This window comes from Lissotriton vulgaris, chromosome 12 (genome assembly GCF_964263255.1).
Source record: "Lissotriton vulgaris chromosome 12, aLisVul1.2, whole genome shotgun sequence".
Taxonomy (NCBI): Eukaryota; Metazoa; Chordata; class Amphibia; order Caudata; family Salamandridae; genus Lissotriton; species Lissotriton vulgaris.
This window is the reverse complement of record NC_141700.1, coordinates 248130152-248154702: the sequence shown is the minus strand read 5'-3', so window position 1 is coordinate 248154702 and position 24551 is coordinate 248130152. Positions and strand designations below refer to the sequence as shown.

The 24551-nt window shown below is 42.1% G+C and overlaps 1 protein-coding gene across 2 annotated transcripts in view; it reads left to right on the top strand.

The window, feature by feature from the left end:
• Window positions 1–24551, top strand: part of LOC147673876 (cytochrome P450 2D6-like) — a 429037-nt gene that overhangs the window by 75619 nt on the left and 328867 nt on the right. For both annotated transcript variants that reach the window (XM_086947757.1, XM_086947756.1), the window contains exon 2: window positions 10704–10866. In XM_086947757.1, the coding sequence (XP_086803883.1) occupies window positions 10704–10866 (163 nt within the window). The remainder of the gene's footprint in view (window positions 1–10703; window positions 10867–24551) is intronic.

Here is a 24551-nt window from a genome sequence, read left to right as displayed (position 1 = left end):
GGATGTTTAGGCTCTATTTTGTAAAGAAAAATCACGGCGTACGTGTATGGAAATATGTACAATTACGAGCAGGAGCTGCATGCTGATTGGCTATCAATACTCCAAACCAGGAAGTGTTGGCCACCATGTTGTTTGTCGGGAGAGGAGAGTCACAAGAAAACAGTAAAACAAAGTTGAGAAATAAGGAAACGGGGCAAGGTGGAAAGATTCTGAGGCTATAGTCTTGGTCAGGGGGTGGTACATGGATCTTTAGGCTCAATTTTTTTTTTTAAATAAAAAATGTTGGGGTACTCGTGTAGTACTTGTACGCGGTGAAAAAGGTGAAAAAAAGTAGAAGTCCGTTTTATTCATTAGGTCCCAGGGGGGCAAAGTACAGTTGCAATTATTTTGCATAATGGGGGCTTGTAAGGTGCCCCGAGCACTGGGGAACGGCACTCCTCTGGTTTTATTTTGAAGTATGCGGGGGGGGGGGTTACTGTCCTACTCCCCGCAGTCTCAGTGAGGGGCACCTCTCGGGTCTTTGTTTAAAAAAAATATGTTTTGAGCTCTCTCTCTCTCCCCCCCCGTACACGTCGCGGGGAACGCCACATTTCTGGGGCAGTGATATGTAAAATGACCTTCCAGCTCCGGGTACCTGCATTGTCTGGAGTTTTTTATTACTGTTGGGAGGGTGGGGTTGATAATACGTCCTTGTAAATTCCCATTGAAGCCTATGTTCTGCTGTTAACATGGGCTTCTATGGGAAATAACAAGCCGTATTATGAAGCTCATTATCGCCCTTTTATCTGCAGTTTCCTGCCAATAAAACTGCAATAATTTTAACACCGGTCCTTGATAATATGCACCTAATTTTACTGGTCAAAAAAAAGAGCAATGGGCCATATTATCAACAAAAGGCAATACATTATCGTTGTTTTTATCGGCAGGAAACTGCCGATAAAGCGGCGATAATGGACTTGATAATTTGCCCTTGTGAATAACCATAGAAGCCCAGGTAAAGATCAGAACTTGGGCTTCTATGGGAATTTAGAAGGGCCTATGGTTTTTTATTAATGTTGGGAGGGTGGGCTTGATATTACGTCCTTGTTAATTGCCATAGAAGCCTATGTTCTGGTGTTAACATGGGCTTCTATGGGAAATAACAAGGCCGTATTATGATGGTCATTATCGCCATTTTATCGGCAGTTTCTTGCCAATAAAACGGCAATAATTGTAACACCAGTTTTTGCTAATATGCACCTAAGTTTACTGGTCTAAAAAAAGAGCAATGAGTCATATTATCCACCAAAGGCGATACATTATCTTCGTTTTTATCGGCAGGAAACTGCTGATAAAGCGGCGATAATGGGCTTGATGATATGGCCTTGTGAATAACCATTGGAGCCCAGTTTAATACCAGAACCTGGGCTGCTATGGGAAGTTACAAGGGCCTATTATCAAGCCTATTATCGCTGATTTATCAGCAGTTTCCTGTCGATAAAAGCGGCAATAATGTATCGCCTTTTGTGGATAATATGACTCATTGCTCTTTTTTTGACCAGTAAACTTAGGTGCATATTATCAAAGACCGGTGTTACAATTTTCATTTCTATGATAGTAGGTAAAGCTTTCCTTTTTTTTTGGTGTAGCAGTTGTACTCTCTTCGCATGCTCAGCGTCGTTTCGAAGCCCACGCTTTCTTTTTCTTCAAGTTCAACAAGCAAACCTTTCTTTGTATCAGTTAGTAAATCTGTCACTTTCTTTTCCCGGTTCGTGTGTGTCATCCGCTGCTGTACTTTTGTACAGTATTAATAGTCATATTTTTTATATATTTATTTGAAAGGTAGTGCCGAGGCATCAAATGTTGATTACGTACTCTGTCCATCGCCATTTTCGTAGTTTCTCACCATTGTTTTTATTATATCTGTTAGTTAGAACTCAGTAGTTTTCAATCCTAGTCTTGAATATCTTACTATATTATTTCAACATTATTTTTATTGTGGGCCGTCATACCCCTACCCCACAAAATAAAAAATGTATGTTGTTTTTTTTATTAACTTTCATTAAACAATAAATATAAACAAAAGTCAATTATAACTATATTAGAACTGGAAAAATAACTTAAACAATGTTATAAACAAATTGCGAAATGGATTCCAAAAGGTGTCCGATTGGTAATCTGCAAAAGAAAATTAGAGTTTAGAATTATGTAGATGCGAATAAATGAGCTGAAGCATTATGGGGCATATTATCAAGAATGGCGATAAAATTATCGCAGTTTCAGCGGCAGGAAACTGCAGCTAAAGCAGTAATAATGGTCTTGATAATATGCTGTTGTGAATTCCCATAGCAGTGCAGGTTCTGGTGTTAACCTGGGCTACTATGGGAATTTACAAGGGCATATTATCAAGCTCATCTTCGCCGCTTTAGCGTCAGTTTCTTTTTTGCCCTTCTTGATACTATGCCCCTACAAGTTTTGGTAACTCTACGGTTTTACGTGTGCAGTGTGACTCGTACATTCCAATTCTGTTATAGTGCTGCGTTCAAGTGATGTCTATATGGAAGTGCCTAGTGCGTTACTGACGCCCGTATGGCGACTTATTTTTAATGCATTCCTGTGAAGGCTTTGTAGATCTAGGCCTCTGTGCTTACCGTTGTATAAACCTTGCGGGTAAACATTTCAGGCAGTTGGGTGTCACAACTTATTCTCAACAATTCTTCTACACGTCGAAGACAGCAGAAGTCTAAGTTTAAGAGAGAAAGAGAAATTATGTCACTGAGAGTGAGAGAGAGAAAGAGAGAGAAAACAACATTAAAACTGTGTCGCAGAGTCTTGAGTTGAGATTTTTTCCTTGCGTCACTTTACTCATGTTAAAAGTGACTCAAAAGTGGCGTAATAAGGTTGTGGATCTGTTTGTCAGACTGTTGTAACCTATCTGTTGTCATTGCTCGGAGTTAATTATAGATCAAACCCATTATAGCCACTTTAGCAGCAGTTTGCTGCTGATAAAGAGGCGATAATTTTGTCGCCAAGGCTTGATAATATGGCCCTCTCTCGTTTCACAAATAAAGCCAACACTACAGTTTTACGAGTGCAGTGTACCTGGTACATTTTACTTGTTATAGTGCCGCGTTCAAGTGGTGTCTATATGGAAGTGTCTACTGCCTTACTAACGCCCGTTATGCCGAATTATTTCTAATGCATTCCTATAAAGGATTTGTAGATCTAGGCCTCTGTGCTTACCGTTGCATAAACCTTGTGGCCAAACACCTACGGAAGTAGACTTCACAACTTCACATCAACAATTCTTCTGCACGTACTAGCAGCAGGCATGAGCGGATTTTGCGGATTGGCAATCCGCGAATTTGCGGATTTGCGAACTCGCAATCCGCAAAATCCGCGAATTCCCGCGAATTTGCGGATTTTTTTTTTTTTGTGTTCGCCCGTGTTTCTGCCAGTTCGCGAGGGTTTTTACAATTTCGCAATTTGCGAACTTACCTGTCGGGTCGCAAGTTTTGCGAACTTGTTGTTTCTACGTGTCCAACCTGTTTGGGACACCCTTCTTCATCACTGCCACTCTCTGTCACCACTGCCACTCTCTGACTACTCATGCCACCCTCTGGCCCACCCATGCCACCCTCTGTTTCATCACCACACCCTCTGGTTGTCCAGTGTACATTATTTTCGGCAAAGCAAAGCACACCTTCCCTGCCTCAAGTGACCTGAATTAATTTGGGGCTGATTAATGTGTCACAGAATATTTTTTTAGCTGGCACCTGCTTCCTTAGTGCGCCCTGATTAGTGATCTTTTGCACTTGCTAAGTGCTTTCATTGTTGCAAAATTAGTTACAACACCTGCCCTGCCCCAACTGACAATAATGAATTAGGGGCTGATTAATGGATTTTAACTTCCAGCCTGGCTCCTGCTTGTCTCCCTTAGCTGTAATTCATGACCTTTGTGGCATATGTGTAACTATTCTGAGGTTCAGAGCAGGGTCACATAATAGTTTCAACTGGCAACTGAACTCTGGAGGGGCCCCTCAGGAAGCACTACAGGAAATGGCTACTAATGATGTGCCTGAACTTTTGAACCTGGTAAGTAGTTACTTTCAGTTTTGCTTAGATCGTATTTCTGCAATTTCGCACTTATTCGCGGGGCGCGAACTCACGCGAACAGTGCGAGCAGTGCGAGCAAAATCCGCTGCTCGCGGATTTGCGGATTTTGCAGGAAATTCGCAAATCTCGCGGATTGCGGATTTCCCGAAAATCCGCAAAATCCGCGAGCGGAACGGATTTTCCGCCCACCCCTAACTAGCAGACAACAGTGTCCAAGTTTAAGAGAGAAAGAGAATTGATGTCACAGAGAGTGAGAGAGAGAGAGAAAACATTAAAACTCTGGGCCATAATACCAAGCCTGGGCGACAAAATTATCGCCACTTTATCGGCAGGAAAGTGTCGCTAAACTGGCGATAATGGGTTTGATAATATGCTCTATGGAATTCCAATCGAAGCTCATGTTAGATGTCCTTCCCATCTAACATGAGCTTCGATTGGAATTCCATAGAGCATATTATCAAACCTATCATGGCCACTTTTGCGGCAGTTTGCTGGCGATAATATTGTTGCCAAGGTTTGATAATATGGTCCTCTCTCCTTTCATAAATAAAAGTTACACTACAGTTTTACGAGTGCAGTGTACCTGGTACATTTTACTTGTTATAGTGCGGCATTCAAGTGGTGTCTATATGGAAGTGCCTACTGCGTTACTAACGCCCGTTATGCCGAATTATTTCTAATGTATTCCTATGAAGGATTTGTAGATCTAGGCCTCTGTGCTTACCGTTGTATAAACCTTGCGGCCAAACACTTCAGGCAGTTGGAATTACAACTTGATTTCAACAATTCTTCTACATGCTTAAGCAGACAGCAGTGTCTAAATTTAAGAGAGAAAGAGAAATGATGTCACAGAGAGTGAGAAAGAGAGAAAGAGAGAGAGAGAATACAACATTAAAACTGTGTCTGGAGTTGAGATTTTTTATTGAAAAGTGAGATGTAGATTTACAAGCTCCTTGCATCACTTTAACCATGTTAAAAGTGACTCAAAAGTGGCGTAAAAAGGTTTTAGATCTGTTTGTCAGACTGTTGTAACCTATCTGTTGTCACTGCTCGGAGGTAATTATAGAATTTAAAAAGAAGCTGCTGTACAGTACGCACTCTGGGCCATAAAATCAAGCCTGGGCGACAAAATTATAGCCACTTTATCGGCAGGAAAGTGTTGTTAAAGTGGCGATAATGGGTTTGATAATATGCTCAATGGAATCCCAATCGAAGCTCATGTCTGATGTCCTTCACATCTAACATGAGCTTCGATTTGAATTCCATAGAGCATATTATCAAACCCTTTATCGCCACTTTCCTGCCGATAAAGTGGCGATAATTTTGTCGCCCAGGCTTGATAATATGGCCCACTCTCGTTTCACAAATAAATCTAACACTACAGTTTTACGAGTGCAGTGTACCTGGTATATTCCAGTTGTTATAGTGCTGCGTTCAAGTGGTGTCTATATGGAAGTGCCTACTGCGTTACTGACGCCCGTTATGCCAACTTATTTCTAATGCATTCCTATGAAGGCTTTGGAGATCTAGGCTGCTGTGCTTACCTTGTATAAAGAGTGTGGCCACCGTAGTTCACCACACCACTTGAACTCTGCTTCTATACGTCAAAGTATATTCAATAGTTGCAGAGAATTCCATTGCTGTTGGTCGATAGGCCGTGGTTGCTTGTGAACGATGTTTGCTGAAGGAAACAAAAGGACATTTTGATTAGTCATCGTAAACTGAGTTGCGTAACTACTATCAAAAGTGAATTTTAATGTGGGTTCCTAATATTCCGTAGTTAAGACTGTTGCAGCTCCAGCAAACAAAGGAAGATCAATAAGTTAATAGAGGCCTGGGACGGCCTCGTGACGCAGAAAAAAAAATACTATCATGGACGCTCAATTAATAATAATAAAGGCCTAAGCACGTGGCGTAGAACAGAAATACGACACAGAAATTTATGCACGCACAATTTTTAAGATTAGAGGTGTATAGGACCTCTGACTTAAAAAGAAATATTTCAATTATGTAAGTACAATTTAAAACCATTGTGGGGTAGGAAAGCCAAATGAACAATAAAAAAATAGTATTATGCATATACAATTTACAGTGGAGGCTGATGTTGTGACGTCTTCTCTTACTTTTGTTTTTGTCGTCTTTTGTCGTGTCTTGAAAGGCTGTGGTTTCGCTGAGTCTGGGGTGTTTTCGACAGTCTGTGTGTCATTGCAGCAGAGGCAGGCAAAAGAGGGCGTGCTCACGTCAGTTACCACATTATTTGGGAACCGCGGGGTCTGACCAAACCAAGCCCTGGGCCATTATTGGTAGCGTTTTTGCGGTCTGCAAGAATGATGGCCCTGGGGGACATCTCATTGGCTAATGTATGGGTTTCCGGGCTAAATAATAGCAAGCATGCTTGGTGGTGGCATGTGTGTAGTGTGGACAGGCGTGCACCGCGCATGTGCAAGTATGAGTGTGTGCACTAACAATTAACAACAGAGAGACATGGGGCGGTGTTATAATGTACGCAAAGGCAGGCCCAGAATCGGATCTGCAATAGGTCAGCACTTCTAATCATTCTCCTTAGCGCGCCCTGAGTTCTGATTTGTCACTGAAAGGTGAGCGCACCCTAGTTTGTACTGCTTATCATGCTCAGCATGTACCCGCGCATACAGTATGAATATGCTTTGACGTTACGCGTCGCATTAAAGCTTCGGTGTAATGTCATGTACGGCGTTCTGTATGCGAAAGGAGGCAATGTTTCTACTTGGTTTAAAACATGTATGTATTTAATGTACATACTAAGGGCAGACATTTGGGATAACTATGATTTTTTTTAATACTTGTAATAATCATTTATTACTTTTAAAAAGAATCACACAAATCGAGGTAGAACATCATGCGTACATCGTATTGAAAGAGTTGCGCAAGCGCATCATAAGCGTGCGCAAAGCCATGTGACTTAAAAGTAGAGATTTGATTGGTTCATAACTTTTCCTATTGCGACTGTTGAAAGTTCCGTCCCATTATAATTATCCGACTTTGACTTTCTAAGAAGAAGCATTTGTTCTGAGAATCTTCTCAAATAGAAGGAAGATCACAATAATAAGAGCAATGGAGTCATCTTCCAGCAGTTCTTCGGAGGGAGATTTCATTCCTGAAGAACCTCCAAAGAAGAGCAAAGAAGCTCTAATTTGGAAGTTTTTCAATTTTCCAGAAGGTCAAAAAAAGTTTAATGCTCCAAAAGTAACCTGTAAAATTTGCGAAACAACTCTTTCAAGGGGTGATCCATGTAAAAAATACTCCTTTGGCACAGCAAATATGGTGCGACACGTGAAGAATTTGCACCCCAAGAACTTTGCTCGAGCTGAAAGACGGAGGTTGCATGAGAACCCACCTGCTGGTACACCAAGCATATCAACTGCGGCAGCAGGATTTTCAGCAAGCAGTCCACACCCACATATTGATTCTGACTTTGCTAAAGTCAAAATTCTATGCATTTATTGCGATAAACTTTTGTGTTATAGGGAACAGTCTATAGACTTGATGAAACGCAGGATGCAGGATCATTGCTGTCCTCTACTTTAGTTGTTCTTATTTTCATTCTTTTGTTCCGCTTGGAATTTGTTGAGAAAACACAAAAAAAATACAAAACAAAAAAACCCAGTTATTTTTAGAACTACCTTCACCGGTCAAAGAAAGAACTATATTTCTATGTTAGTGTGTAAAGGTTTGTCAGAATGAATGTGTAGTTCATAAAGAAATGAATGAATATGTTACTAGTGTTTGGAGAATGTGAAAGTGCAGAACTATAAGGAACTGCTACAGCATAAATCTATAAGGTGTTTATCTATAGTATACTGTAGTATGTCCGAAGCACTTGGATGTATCATATGTACATAAATATGTTACTAGTCTATGTTTCAATTTGCGCTGCTGGTGAAAGTGCCTGGGTGAATTTGTATGTGTTAGGGGCGGATTTACAATCCCGTTGTGCCTCTTTAACACAGCTGTTGCGTCACTTTTGTGACACAGCGGCGGTGCAAAAGATGTACCATGGTGTGTGCTATTAACAATGTGACGCATCTGGAAGCTGCACTACATTGTAAAGCGCTGCGCCAGAAGAGGCTTTCTTGTGCAGAAGGGGGTGCAGCAAGGCCTCCTAAAAGTGACTGAGTGAAATGCATAACATTTTATTCAGTGACTTTTGAGGTTATGCTGCGTCAAAACCTTGCACGTGCTTGAAGCAGGTGTAAGGATTGATACAGCATTGTGAGCATAGGGCCGCAAGGGAATTGCTGGAGCTGTGTTATACTTGCAACCGACGTCAAGCAATAATTCATTCAAAAATTACTTTGCAATTTAATTTTGTTATTATTTTATAAAAAGAATATGAAATATAATCTAAAAAATAAAATAAATATAAATATTTATATTAAAAATATAAGAAATTAGTATGAAAAGAAAGACATAATAATTAATACATTTATAAATTATCATTTACAAAACCTATGAAATTCACTGAAAAAACCATAGGTTTCACACACGTTATAGTTAGGAATTAGCATTTAAAAACCTTGCAAATCCATTGAAAAAACCATAGGTTTCACATGTTATAGTTAGATGAACATTTCTCTCATACAAAACCTTTGAAATTCCTCCGTTATAGTTAGCTCAGCTAACTATAACTTGCGCCCCGCAATGCACTGCTGATGACGTCACATATTACATCACTCATGACATGGTCAGTGACATCACTCATGACATCACTCATGACATCTCAAATGACATCCAACAACAGTTTTGCACCATTTGGAAAAGGCCTCTCCTGGTGGTAAGTGATCCAATGTTGCGGGTGCAGTAGGTTCGGTTAAAAACAGTACCAAAATCATCTGTACGCCGTACGCGTTTCTCAACAGGCACTGTACAAAAGCATGTGGATGGGGTAGGATAGTAGAGGCAGAAAGCCATCAAGCATGTGAGAAACAATAGGGCAGAGATTTCCCCTTTAAAGGGAGTGGGTCATTCGAGGAAGGAATGGTCTACACCCTATCAAGATTCGCTTAACTGTATGTGGGTCAGGCCTGGCCAGCATTCTAATACTCAGATGACAGGGGCAGTCAGGTAGAGAAAGAATGGGTTTATTTGTTCTCTACAAAGCCAATCCTGTCAGTACCACAGTGGAGAGCTCAATGAAATCCCAACAGGGCCCTGATTTCCCTCCTGTTTCTTTTCACTGTCATTGATGGGGAAGGAGGACGAGAGGAGAAATGGGGGAGGGAAATACAGTAACATTGAAGGGAACCTGACAAAATGATCTAAAGGAACAATCAAGGGAAATCCCCACCGAAACCTGATGCTCCCTTTGTTTCTAACCGGCGATAGAAGCCTTTGAGCAACATATCTCTGGAGACAGACTGGCTTCTGGTATATTTTATCCACTTCCCTCTAGAAAACGGAAATATAATTGAAAAAGGATGAACACACCACCAACACCAGAGTAATATGAAGTAATACTTACCTGTCTTATTGATGATTTGCATAACAAGTCCTAATAAACAGGCACTATAACTGCTGAACGGTGTCAAAGTCCTCCTAAATATTCACACTGCTCTTACCGCAGTAACCCCTAGTTTTGGGAGTATTTTTTCAATGAAAACTTAATAAAGACTTTGAAGGAATTTTACCATTGTGATGGAAGTCATTCTGGAAGACTTCTACCAATCCTGGAACAGTTACTTATGTGCAATATGTGCACGTTCATTATATTGAGTCCACTAGGCATCACACATGTTGGCGCTTGCAAGACATATTGAAGGCTTACCAAGAACATACAAGGGCTTGGAGCCTCTCCATTGCCTACCCTTAGTTGGCTTAACCTGTCACTCTCATTTGCTTGCTTCTTATTTGTTTGCCTGCTTGTCAGTCTTCTATTGGTCCTTCCCCTTAAGCAGAGCCTCTTTTCGAACCCTTTTGATTGGCTGGCTTCGATGCTTCCACTGCTTGTTTTTCAAACACTACTTTTTTCTTGTTTGTTAAACACCCCACGAGAATGCATGAGTTTTCCAGCTGTCTCCCCTGTGTTCTTCTCTTCCCTGCTCTCTGAGTTGCTCAGTGTCACCCATGTGCTTCTCCCCACCCCCTCCATATTGCACCCACTCTTGTGTCCTCCCCATTACGTTCTTGCCCATGTGTTTCTCCCCTGTTGATTCTCTTTCCCACCCCATCTTTCATGTTGCTTCTCCTCCACCAGAACCCTCCTTTTTCTTGCCCAGTGTTTCTCCTGTCCACACTATACATCCCCCATTGCTTGGTCACCCATGTGCTTCCTCACCCGTGCCCTCCATGTTGCTTCCCTCAACCCGCGCCCACCACGTTGCTTCCAACCCCATTGCTGCTATTACCCTCGCTTTCAACAAAATGCTTTTGCACTTGAACCGCATGAAGCGCGCGCCCAAAAAATGAAGCGGGCAGTCATGTCAAAGGCTTTTTTTAAATCTTTAGCCACGCTGTACTGCATTCCAAAGGGGGGACTTTGTGGCTTTGCTAATGCTTGTTTTTATATTGAGTACTGTTTTCATGACATGTAAGATGCCTCTTTGGTTGTATTTAAAGCCTTTTTTATTCAGTTTGCAGAAAAGTACGGCCAGGTGTACAGTTTATACTTGGGAACAACTCCTGCTGTGATTGTGCATGGACTTCAAGCTGTTAAAGAGGTTTTGGTGAACAAAGGACAGGAATTTGCTGACAGACCTGAAAACCCCTTGATCGATGCCATCACTAAGAGAAAAGGTACATGCATGGGATCCTTTGTTGTGCAGGGTTACATGGCCTAGTCTAAAATAAACTGCGGAACAGAAACGCTTGAGACACCATTGCATGTGGTTTGTAGGTTCTCTATAGGTCTTAGGTAAGGTAGGTTTAATGCTTTGATTAATTTGTGTTGTAGGTGATGGGCACTCCCACTCATGTTTGGTGACTGGGATTTGTTTTTCATATTAAGAGTTTGATCCAGAGCAAGAGAGAGAAAGGCAGAAAAGGGAGAAAGGAGCACTGGGAAGATATGGAAATATTGGTAATATATTTATTGCATATTTAATAGAAACCTTTGCAAATCAAACAAGCATATAATAGAAGTAAAATCCAAAGCAGTGCATCCTACAAAAATGACAATAAAAGCATTTGCGGTGCAATCAGAAATGTCATAAAAACAAAACAAAAGCAAAACATTTTGCAATGGTTAGAAATAATTATCATATAACTTTAAACTTTACTCTGAAATATAAGATAGCCTACAAAATGCCAACGTGCCTGAATAAAAACAAAGTGCCAAAGAGAGCAGGTCTGTTTATAAGAATTCATAATATGCATAATGGCGATTTGGGATGCGATGGGTTTTAACTAACAGAACCTAGGACATGAAGCAATATTTTCTTGGGTAATGGGGCCATCTTGGGGAAATTTTTGAGTTTCAGCTAGGGAATTGGATCTGCCAGAAAGGAGAAGCATCATGTGTGAGGACTGCATCCAGGGAGACCAGGATTCGGAGTAATGAAGATTACAGGTAAGTAACCGGGGCATTCAATAATACACCATCCAGAGTTTTAGAGCTTATTGCTGTAAACCTTTAGCACAGCTTAATATATGTGGATTTCCTAGCCCCAGACTGCTTAAGGAGACCCAGCTCTAGATGCACCTGGGCAGGCAAAGCAGATTTCGGGAGCCAGTATATACATTTCTAGATTCTTATTGTCAGGGTATCTGCATAGGTTCCCAGCATGATTTCACTTCCATATGATAGGGTTGGGGAAAACTTAGCCTACATTACTTGCAGAATCTGATCCATGCTGCCTTGAAATCTATGAAGCACGCACACAATAATGAGTGTGTTTTTATGGTAAGATCTATTAACATGAAGATGGATATCAGATTTAATAGGCAGCCATCTTTTGTTGAAAACCAGTCTGATTCTTAGGAATAAGTCCTCTTGCAGTAGCCCATGCCTCAAGATTTTTCAGCAGAAGTCCTGCAAAGTATTTGGCCTCAATGTCAATTAAAGCAATGTACCAGTAATTATCAGGTTTTGTGGGGTCCACACCTTTGGATTATTGAACCCCTCCTAGTCTCCGGAAGGACTTCCATCTGCAAGATGAAACTACAGTATTGTGAGCCTATCTGCCACATGTTGTGGTCACCTTTGAACAAAGCCTGCGGTAGCTCATTCAGATCAGGCACACAGTTGGACTATGAGTACATGATAATTCTCTGAATAACAGCAAAGGTGTAATCAACTGAGCAAGTCATTGGTTGAATATTATCAATCTGCTAATTCCTATAAATGTTGCAGATGGGTCAGTTCTGGGTACGGGGGCTTACTATATATTGTGTAGGTTACGTTACCACTCCGGAAGGCAGAGCATGAAGCCAGAATGATTTCCCCAGGCAGCGCTCAGATGCATTTGTATGATAGACGTTATTTAGGCAGCAAACTGGGGTATGTTTGGAGACCCCTAGAGTTAGAAAATAGGTTGTTAGATAGCTCACCCATTCCTGCTGGCTGATATTTGTGTTATTGGCTCTGGCCATCTGCTACAAATTTGTTACATCCTTTCTTTTTACTACCAAAAATGAGTCTGGACCAGAAATGATCATGAGTTGCTTTCGATGTAGCCCGGAGCTTCTTTTTCAGTTTGCTCCTCTACGGATAACTTCTGCTTTAAAAACCTTGCATGATGGTTTTTCTCTGAGTTGCCAGAGGAGCCTACTCACATTTTTCTCAGAACGCCTCACTTTGTAGAGTAGCCACTATGTTGTCCGAGCCTTGAGGCCATATCTTTTGTTGAAGTGCTTTCTGGCATAGTTTGTTGTGATGTGCCTTGTTCAGTCCTGCCAGCTGCTTACGGTGTCCTTAGAACCTGGATTTTCAAAAATAAAGTTTACTCAACTTTTATGAATATCTAGGGCAATTTCTTCAACCCATCTTGAGTCTTTTTTAATTTGCTGTGTGTTCATCTGACAAGAGAGTTTTTAACTCTGTTAGAACTTGAGAGTGTGGTACCAAAGTAATGACCTTGGAAAGATGGTCACTTTCCAAGAGCTGATCGATACTGTACTGTTGAATCTGATTGAAAAGGGCGATGCTTGCTAAAGTATAATCTAAGTAGGAGAAACAGCTGTTCATGCTGGCGGGATGTCACTGGAAAAAATACCATTAAGAACTCTAAGGCCTACTGAAGTGAAGAAATTGATAAGCATTTTCCCTAGTTGGTATGGGCTGTTTCTTGGTGGGAAGGCCTGCTTTGGTATGGTCACCTGGAGCCACCTCTTCTTCTTGGATGTGAAACAGGTGGGGGTTAACATTTTCTGTTAACAACGTCTGCTATAGCATACACCACTTTCAGGTCCATAATGACTTTACATAGCTTTTCAACTTCTGATCTTTTTTCTTTTGGACACAGATTTAAATAAACATTATGATGATCAGGGAAGAATCCCTTTCTTCTTTCCAACCTTCCAAGAGTACTTCTATGAAAACGTACTCTGTGAGGGAGGGGGCTTGTACCTTCAGACTGGAGCTGATATAAATTAAAAGGGCCCCTTCTGGAGCGGCCAAACTACAATTCTTTAGTGGATGGAAATATTGATAAAGGGATAAAGCAGAGATGAAAATGAACCTGCAAGTTTGAGATCAAGAGACAGGAAGTGTAGGGTGTAGAATGAAAGCAGAATGGGGTGAGATCAAGATTGGACAGCCTTAGGATTTGGCTATCCTTGTCAAACAGAAGCGACGGCCTCCTAAGAATAAATGTTGAGAGCCTTGTTTATTTGCTTTTTTAAAGTGTACATTGCCTGTTATAATTTGGGTAGAAATATTTGTTATTGTAAGGAAAAAGTAAGGCAGACACAGCAAAGTATGATCAAAACATTGCAAGTTGTAGACACTCGCTAATGAAAACACATCAATGGTAGCAATCTGTTCCAATATATATTGTGGGCTTACCAAGAACATGGAGCCTGTCTATTGCTAACAACTAGTTTGCTTTCCTGTCACGCTAAAGGCGTGATTAGGATGGCGGGTGGACTCGCGTTCGCCCGCCACCCTAACAGAAATGGGGACAGCCCGGCATAGTGTCGAGGTCCCATAGGCCAAATTACAATGCAACAGACAATGTGGAGGTCGCATTGTACAGGTCTTCCATTGCGGTGGGTGCTGCTGGTTGAGCACCCGCCGAAATGGAAAAAAGGAATGTGTAATAAATCCTGCAATTAGCCACGTCATTTGGGAAGTGTTACACATATGATTACACCCTCACAAAAACCCTGGACCTTTTTAGGCCAGTGAGAGTAGGGCCAAAACATGTTGGTTGATCAAGGGTCATAGGGCCATAAAATCCTCCATTTGCTTCCATAGTTTAGATCTTATTGTTGTAAATGTATGCATACTTGTAAAGCGCACTATCACCTTTCAGGCATCCTGGCGCTGTATACCGCTGTGGAACCCTTCCTGACTTTCCCTGTGAGATGCCCCCTACTGGGCACCCCCAAAGTGAAGCCAGGCATCCCAGCGCTTTTGGGCCCGTTGTGGAGATTAAGCAAGCTATTGCCCAGAGTTGCAGAGTGGGACCCATGATTAGAGTAGGCACCAAGGCGAGAATTATCGAGTCCGTCGACATTGAGTCCAAGACCCTGCCGTGTCGGGAATTGAACCCTGGTCCCGGGTCAGACCTCTGCATCAGGGTCTGCCGCTTCTAACCAGTGAGCCACACTTCTCCACGTTCCCATCCACTCCTCGAATGCAGGGATGGATACCTTTGAGTGGATGAGGGATTTTTATCTTTTTGTTATGCCTCCTATTCTGTTGACTTCTAAGAGTTCCCTAGAACATGGTCGCGCCCACCCTGACCTTTAGGAGCCAGGGTGAACCCCATGAAGAAGCATGACACAAATAGAGTGTGTGAGGGCAACATATAAAAAATAGTTTTTTCCTTTCCCACCCCTAGTGGGTGGTGTCTAGGTGCAGCAGGCATTTCTTCTTATCATAGTTAGTGTTGTGAGATAGGAGGGATACTCTATAGGTAATAGTAATCTTGTCTTGGTAGGAAATATCCCCGTTGTCCTTTCTCAGGTTTAAAAGCAGCTCTCCACCCTCTAGGACTGGTTAGTGTTTAACCCCTTCCCTGTGGCGCGAATTCTGCAGCAGTGCAGGATTTAATTAGGGTTCGTAACACCTTGGGTGCTCAGGACGGCTCCCGGCCGCCCTACGTCACGCTGGGCGTGTGATCAGGACGGACGGGGGCTGTCCGAACTCCGCCCAATTAATTCTTTCGCACAGGCGGGGAATTTGGGCCGCACTGCGGAATCGGCTGTGGTCGGATGGCCCCCGGCCATCCTGAGCACACGCCCTGCATGACATATGACGGCCTGGGGGCTGTCCTGAGCACGCACGGGGTTAAACACTTCCAGATCCTTGTTTTCAAGTAACATCAGACAATGCCATAATTTCTTTCTGATTAATTGTTATCCTTCTGGCTGTTACTATTCTAGAGTTTCGGCCATAGATTGCAAAATTGTGGGAGTAATTGGTTGATTCCATCGGGTCTTAACCTTCAGTCCTGTTCTCTCCAGTGCCTGTCTCCTAAACAATCAGGTACATGATTCTAGCCTTCCTTTTGATCCATTTGCCACTAACCAACATATCAATTTGTTTACTAAATAGCCATTAGACTGGTTGCCACATGCACTCTTATCCGGTGCACAGTGGGCTCTAAACAATGTACAAAAAGCTCCTGAATTGTGCCTATTCAGCTCCGGTCACACAAATCAAATAACCAGAACAACAGTGCAACACATGATTGTCAATATCCCACAGCAAGAGTGTGAAATTGGCCAACTGATATACATAACACAGATTAAAAAAACTCTAAAACTCTATCACAAATTCCAAAAATTGGAGACAATAACTCCCACAATCAGCATTAAAAATGTCACATAATAATATGTAGAATAACATACCCCCTGTCGTACAATATAAGGATATTGCAAGTCACTGAGGATTACCATGTCCTTATAGAGGAAAGAGGTCGAAGGCCAAAGTTTGTTTATAAGGTTTTGAAAGTCCAAGGTGACTTGCAATATCCTTATCATGTACAGCAGGTGATACTTGATTCCTTATAATACAGGGGCATTTGATCGTCTTTCCCAGAAACCTCTTGAATCCTTGGTGTGTAGCTCTTTCATATGAAAGAGAGAGAGCATGTTTTCATATATGAAAAATAAAAATATACTCTCTAGTGCAAAATTAAACTGATAAAAAAAGGTTGTTCGATATTTGTTGCAAAAAGATATTAGAATTAGTTTACTATATTAGTTTGTTTTTTTAAAGCAAATATGTGCAATAGCTCGGTATGTGTAGAAACATGCAGAAGTATTCTATAACATTTCCATAATGACCTAAGGAGCACAAAACCAAACATTTTGCCTTAAATACCTCTCTTCTGCTTGTGAGTACCCAGCTAGAAAAACAATAAAGAAATAAAAGCCATGTTTGTGCTTGAACAGCTGCTTTAATTATGCTTTGCCTTGCCCCTTGGCTGCTGGCTCTGGTAGGCGTCAATGTGACATCAGAACACAACTGTAATACGTTATTACAGCTTAGTTTTGCCGTCATATTTTTATAATCGGCGACTGGATGCATCACAAGTCGCCAGTTATATCGAAAATAGAGACAGAGTTTTATACAGGGGTTGTAGTATCCTGTGTTTTATATATGGCTAATATATTTCAAACTGGAGGAGTTACCTTATACAGGCGTAAGGCTGCAGCCCGACCACCTTTATGCTGCCACCGAAATTAGAAGTGATCTTTATCAATATTCTGCTGGGGGCACACTATTGCTTGGTATCAGAGCTCCATCCCCATGCCCACGCCCCAAAAGGGCACAGCAGTTGGCTACGGGTTCTGGGAGTTTTAGCTAATTTCCAAACAAATAAAACCAGGACAGAAAGTTCAGGAATGCAAATCAAACAGGCTAGGATGCACTGGTGGCACCTTTTCAATTCCACACTCATTTTCCTGTGAAAGCCTGGCTACGGCCTTTATTATTCATATGGAACTTTGAGGAGCAATCAGCGGGCAGCATCAATGGCCTAAGGACGAGTCAAAGGCGGCGTAATGATTTAAAAATTCTGGCAATTGTAAGGAATGGAATTTATACTCCAATACTAGCAGGTTCTTTAGCACCAGTCATGCACGGTAAACATCGTTTACCACAATGTTTTTACAACGCGGTACCTTTACCACGCGGCCGTGACAACGCAAGTCGTTACCACGACTTGCGCTGGAGGGCGCTAAAGGATTACAAATAGTTAATTTACTATCCCAACACCTTCCCTAGGGTCCACGGGGACTGGTGTTAGAATAGTAAATTATACTATTCGAAATCCGCGCCTCCAACGCAAGTCGTGGTAATGACTTGCGTTGTCACGGCCGCGAGGTAGAGGTATGCGTTGTGACGGTACGCGTTGTACCGTCATACATCCGTCATGCACCATCAGCAACTGTCGATAAATTCTCTTACATTGCACCAAGTACTATTCTATAACACTCAAGGTTCTAATACTAGAATGAATAAACGTTCTATGACTTAAATGCAACAATAGAGAGAACTCCAAATGCGCTCAAAAACAAATCCAGTAGCCCTATGCTCTTCCGGCTCAGCGTTCTTTCAGTGGGAGAGCCAGTAAGCGAGGTAGCAAAAGAAGATAAAGGCGGTTGGTCAGCAGTTCATTCACAAAAGATGTGCCACACACAGCTACCACGTTTTCTGATAACGTATGTGTTGCATTTCTATGGTTTCAGTATTATTGTCATGCCAGACACTTAAATGTCCAGGAATACCACTGGCATGTATTTCAGAAATTACATTCCTCTGGTATGTTAAGGGAAAAAAGCATAGTATGCATCAAGAATTTTGAAAAACAAAAACTCTTCGGAGAAAATACTCAGGATCTAATTTGTGCTTGTTAAATATCCACACCAGCCTTTTCTCCAACTCCTTCCAGTAGGGTTTGCAATGACGAAATATACTTCTTTCTCTCCGGAATCTAAACCAATCCATTTGAGATCCCTTACTCCACACTATTGCAGTTTGAAATGCATTCTTTTGTCTTTCACAGACTCTGGTCTCCTCTCAAAGTTGATTCCTACAAATAAGTCTGAGTTAAACAGAGTTTTGCCCACCCACAAATAAACCTTGACATCAGCAATGCCAAGCTAGCCCTCCTAGGCCACTGGTGCAGAGAAGTGCAGAGACAGAATATCGAATGAGAAATATCGAGTGTCATGGATATCGAGTGAAGCATATTGTGGAAGAAGAATGTCGAGGTAAGTAATATCGATACAAAAATATTGAAATTGGAAATATCAATATAAAAATATAGTTGTTCATAGTATCGAATTGTTAGTAATTTTATTTTGAAGTATAATGTTTAAAAAATAAATTGTTGATATTAATTGTAGTTATGTCATATTTTATTTATTTATTTTTAGGAATATTTTTTTTTAGGAGCTTGGGTTTATAGGAGATAAGGATGGGGAGTAATTTAAAATATATTTGTTTGTAGTAATATGTATTTTTTTATTTTATATTTATATTTTTTAGGAGTGGCATGTTGGGTTTAAAGGGGATAAGGGTGGAGAGTAATTTAAAATATATTTGTTTGAAGTAATGTATTTAAAAAAAAAATCTTATTAATGCGTGTAATTTATTACAAAAAATGTTATGAAATTATATAATTTTTATAAAATATATATATAGTATTTTTGTAATTAATTCCATTTTGTTTGGTATGGAGGTGTTGATATTTATTTAAAAAAAATGAAAAAAATAAGTATCATTTATGATTTTAAAAATATTGTAGTTAAAAAAATGGTATTGAATATTTTAGTTTAAGTTTATTATATGAATAATATATATGAAATATGCTTAGTAGATGTATTTACTGTGTTTCAAGAATGTTAATAAAGAATTACAAATTTTAATTTTAAATTATTTGGAAATATTTATTCTTTTTACTAAAATGTATCAAATTTCAATTTTGAATGAAATGTAATAGTGTTTTTTTAAATAAACTAAAATTAGAAATTATATTAATATGTTTTTGAACAATTCATTAATATTTAAAAATATTTTGTGAACATTTTGAAATATTAATTTTGAAATTATTTAAAAAAAAGTTTGGTTGGGATTGTATTATGTTAATTTGTCAATTTAAAAATATATGTGTATTTTTTTTGTTTTCTAACTTTTTGTGGAGTCTTTAATGAATTAAAAAAAATTATGTTATAATTATTTATTATGTTGTTCTTGGGCATGAGTAGTTTTAGCAAATTTATCATTGCATTTATTATGTATTTATTGTTTATTTAATTAATTTGGTTGAGTATAGTAATTGTGTTTTTTGTTTAGTGTTTATTATATGTTTCTATGTTTTTGATTTGTGAAATTGATTAGTTTTTTTATTTCTGGAATAGGGTGTGGTATTTTTCATGATTTGTGGGAGTTTGGATTTGGAAATATAATTTTTAAAGATTTATTATCCAGCACTTTCCTCTGAATTTAGTTAATTTGGAGTTGGGATAGTAATTTATTATGTTTTATTATCCAACATTATTCCTGAATTTAGTTAGTTTGGAGTAACCCTGGCTGTAGTTTGCGAAGTAGCGCTCCGCGAAGTGCACTTTACACTACACGATCTACGCGTAGCTTTGCAAACTGCGTAGTGCACTGTGCAAGATGCTGTTCACACTGATTGCACAGTGCCGGATGCTTGTCCGCAGTGTGCAATCAGTGCAAACGACATCTTGCGCAGTGCAAGCGGTTGTTTTCTGCCGCTGAAATAGATTTCTACTCGAGCAGAAGCTTTCTAAACGCAGACTGGTAGTTTCTCATCGCAAGCGGTCACGAGCATACGCGACCACTTGCAATGAAAAACCTGACCTTCCCGCGTTGTGAAGCTTGCCGGGATGTTTATTTTCCACGCTCGCGATCGGCAACTTGATGTTGCTGATCGCGAACGAGGAAAAAGTCTTGCCGGGATGTCATTTTGCTTGCTCGCGGTCGCCAACATGACGTTGAGGACCGCGAGCAAGCAAAAAATGACCGCTGCACTATACTACCCGTGTTTGCACTGTGCTACATGCAATTCGCGTAGTGCAAAGTAGCGCAAACTTTGCAAACTACGCGAGCGTAGCGTAGTGCTTTTCCCAGACTGAGGGCCCTATCAGGATGGCGGATGGATCGCCCCCGCCGGGCCAGTGGTAGCCACAAACGGCCCAGCGGGCTGACCCGCCGGCCATCATCCCATTAAAGACCCCCGCCATATTAACATGGCGGGGTTCCGCGCGGATGGAAACACCGCCCGCCGCTTTTCCACCGGGTCAGGAAGTCGACCGGGCGGAAAAGGGTTTAATATGGTGGCGGTGTCTGTTAGGCACCGCCAGCAATATCACAATGTGGCCTTTCACATGCCACAGAAAGACATGAAGAGTCTGCTTGGGGGGCCGCTGTGGGCCCCCATGGACTCCGGGGGCTGGCGGGTGCACATGGGGGGTACCTATGGTACCCCCCTGCCTTTCAATGAACAACTTGGCAGGCACCGCAAGATGCCTGTCACATTATGCATTGAAAAGCACAACATGCATTTTTAGCATAGCGGCGGGCGGCACGATCCGCCACAATTGAAAAAATGCAGGCTGCGCCCCCCAGTGTGGAGGGCGCATCCTAATGGGATGTGTGGAAGGACCCAGGAGAACGAAGAATTACAGCAAAGGGTTGTGGGGGCGGAAGAGCTGTCGGCTCGTACAGAGACTCTGGCAATAAACATGAGGCACAGATCATGAGTCTGCAGATGAAGCTGGAGGATATGGGGAATCGACAAAGGAGACAAAATCTCAGACTTTTTGGAATACCTGAAGGGTCGAAAGGAGCGGATCCGATGGCATACATAGTTCAACTGTTCCAGAAAGCATTCCCTGATCTTTCTGATTGGGACTGGGACTCACAGTTGCAAAGGGTCCACAGACTTCTGTTAGTCCAGAGGAACGAGGGAGTTCAATTCCCTTGCCCCTTTCTGATTTATTTTAGGAATTTCCTATTCAGACAGGCCGTTTCGCAGAAGGCTAGACCTAATTCCCCTGTTATAATAGAATCTGTTACCTTCTTTGTAAGATCAGATTTAAGTAAAGCCACTATGGAAAGACGCTGGAAGCTGCGTCAGCTTATAGATCCATTTAAAGCTCTTGGGCGGCAAACTTTCCTTCAGGAACCAGCACGTTTAAAAGTAATTAAGGGTGGCCATACATATTTCTTTACGGAGGAGAAGGAAGCTGAGCTAGCACTGTCCAAATTAGCATCCTGAAATTGCTGAAGAAGATATAGAACTATGTTTAGTGTCTTACGGATTACTATCTATCTCCATAGGACATGGCTGGGTCCTAGAACTTTTCTTTTTTCTACTACTCTCTTCAGGAAAGATAGTAATGAAGGTTTATCTAATTGGCGATTTGTTCTATTCTTCTTATTCTACTTCCTCTTCCTTCTTTTTCTCCACTTAGCTTTTCATATAGGTTATATGGCAAATTTTCTCCTTATCTGTACATAATTACAATATACTATAATCAACTTGGCAAATCAGCTAGACAGATTTTGAGGTGTGGGGGACTTCCAACGCTGCTACTCTGCAGGGCTGCCCAGACAGCGGCAGCAGGTCATAGAGGGGTATCTTTCTCTAAGGGATAAGGGGAAGGGAAAGGGGGAGGGGGGACCAAGTGGCCCAAGGGGTGGTGGGATTCACGGGTGGCAAAATCTTTAAAAAAAAGTAACAACATGAGAATAAGATGTGTAAAATATAGGAATGGGAAGATAACTACGCATACAGCCAGAATGGAAGAGGGAACCATATTAATGAGATGTATCGTTTGAGATGCCTAGCTTGGAATGTAGCGTGTCTCAACAGTAGAAATAGGAGACGATTAGTCTTCGAGGAGCTAAGAATGTATAACCCTCAAACAGTTCTATTATCGGGACACATATATCCTATAAAGACCGAAAGCTATTAGGACAATTAGGCTATGATGTAATAGTTTGTTCAGCACTGAATGTTTCAATATGAGGTGTTGCCATTCTTTTTTTTTTTTTTTTTTTAAACCTTTTTTATTAGTGGCATTCAACACAGAGGCATGAAGGTCAAAGCATCAATAAAACAATACAATACTGTTCATGGTACATACACTGGATAAGGATCATCTTCACAAGGGTTGGTACAATGCATGCATTACATATAGTGTCCTGGATTAAGAAACAGTGCCCCCTGAAACTCACCCCCTCACCCGACCAGGGGCGTAGGTTGCGGAGACTTAGACCCAATCTGTCATATACAGGCATCTCGGCAGGTCCGGTGGAAAACATCACTAGTCACGTCAACCCACGTTCGTCGTGGTATCTAGTAGTCAGCTATCAACATCCCCCTGTACAATATCTTGTTGCATGTGCAGCAAGCGAGCGCGGCTCTGTCAAGGACCCTAATGGTAGTCAGCGGGAGAGTAATCAGAATAGGGCGTAACCCAGTGCAGGGCGCAGCGCACTGCAGCACAAAGGCCAACTGTAACGACTGGCGGCCGTAGGGACCAGCGCGTTGGACCGTTCCCATAGGCCTATTACATCTAAGGATTTGAAAGTGGATAGCGACCAGTCGCTCAAACCATGCTATGTGTATCATACTCATTACGGGCTGCCTAGCGTCACCTCAACAGTAGTCGTTCCATCTCCCCCCAGTCAGGACGGGTCGGGCTCTCCCCATCGTGTGATCTATAGTGTGGTGGGTGTGGTGTGAGGAATTTGTGCACGCTCATGGGCCCGGCACCGACTCGTCATCTCCAGAGGAGTCGCCGTGAGTCGCCTGAGACAACCAGTACACCTGCAAGGGGGACCAAAAATCGCTGGGTTTACAACGGGCTGGCATTAGCTCTGCATAAACGCCATGCTCATCCTGGCAGTACTTGAGATCGTCCAGCCACTCCTTAAATTTTGGCGCCCTCCCCCGCCCCCATCTGCAAGCAATTTTTCTCTTTGCAAGTAGCAACGCAACATCAACATATCGACGGTCAGACTTGGGGACATTCCTGGTGTAGCCCAGCAGCATCACCACTGGGTCCATGGGAAGAGGGCCAGCTATCATAACTTGGAGCGCAGCGTGCACCTGCTCCCAGTATGCCTGAATCGCTCCACACTCCCAGGCCAAGTGGAGGAAATCCGCTCCCTCCGCCCGGCATCTCGCACATCTATCATCCTCCGAAAGGTGAAAACGCAGCTTCCGAACCGGAGTGTAGTAATATCTTTGTACGAATTTGTAGTGAATAATTTTTAGTCTACAGCTGGAGGAAATTTTGGCCGTGACTGAGCAGCAATATTTCCATTGTACATCGGTAAGTGCAGCAGGGAGATCAGAGTCCCAGGCAGCTCGCGCCTTGGCCAGGACAGGGGGACGCTGCTCTCGAATGGCAGCATACAATTTTGACACCAGATGCCTGCCGTCTGATACCAGCAAAATGTGCATAGGCAGAACCGTGCCCGGTTCCTCCGGGAAACTGGGGAGTATATCCCTCATACCCTGGCGAAGCCGAATATAATAGAACACCTCCATAGGCGTCGGTGGGGCGTTCAGGAAGATCTGCTCCTTGGTGCGGAATTGTCCATCCCGAAATAAATCGCCCCAGGTGTTAAGGTGTACGCGGGTGCACATGGATCGGAATCCACGTTCCGTTAAAAGCGATAGTTTCGGGTGGTATGCAAGGGGCATTGCCGGTGAGTAGAGCATTGGAGCCCCTAGCAGTTTCGTCACTCTGCGCCACGAGTCTATGGTGCAGGTGACAGTGGTAGCCGGCGTCTCAACATCTCCCACCAACCCCATCAGCATGCCCTTGAGTGGCAATGGGTGAACGATCCAGTCCTCAGCAGCAACTTGGGGCATAAAGGGAGCAGGGTTAACCCAATGGTAAGCATGCTGAGCTTGAGCACTGAGGTAGTACACTTCCAGGTCGGGTACGTCAAAACCTCCCCTGTCATATGGCTGTGTGAGGACATTCCAGCTAAGGCGCGGCTGCTTGCCTCCCCAGAACAATCGCAGCAATTCAGTTCGAAGTCTTTTAAAAAAGTAGGCCCCCGGGTAGTAAGGTATATTCTGGAATAGGTATAGGAACCGTGGGAGAATAACCATTTTTATCAGGGAGGCTCTGCCTGCCATCGACAGCGGCAGGGCCGTCCAGCGAGTCACATTGTCAGTCAATTGTGAAATGGCCACCCCATAGTTCAGCCGGATCGTGTCTTCCCTGTTGAGCGACACTTCGATTCCTAAGTATTTTAAGTCAAAGTCGCACCACTCCAAGGGGTACTCCAGCGCAAAGCCCTCTCTAGGTCAGGG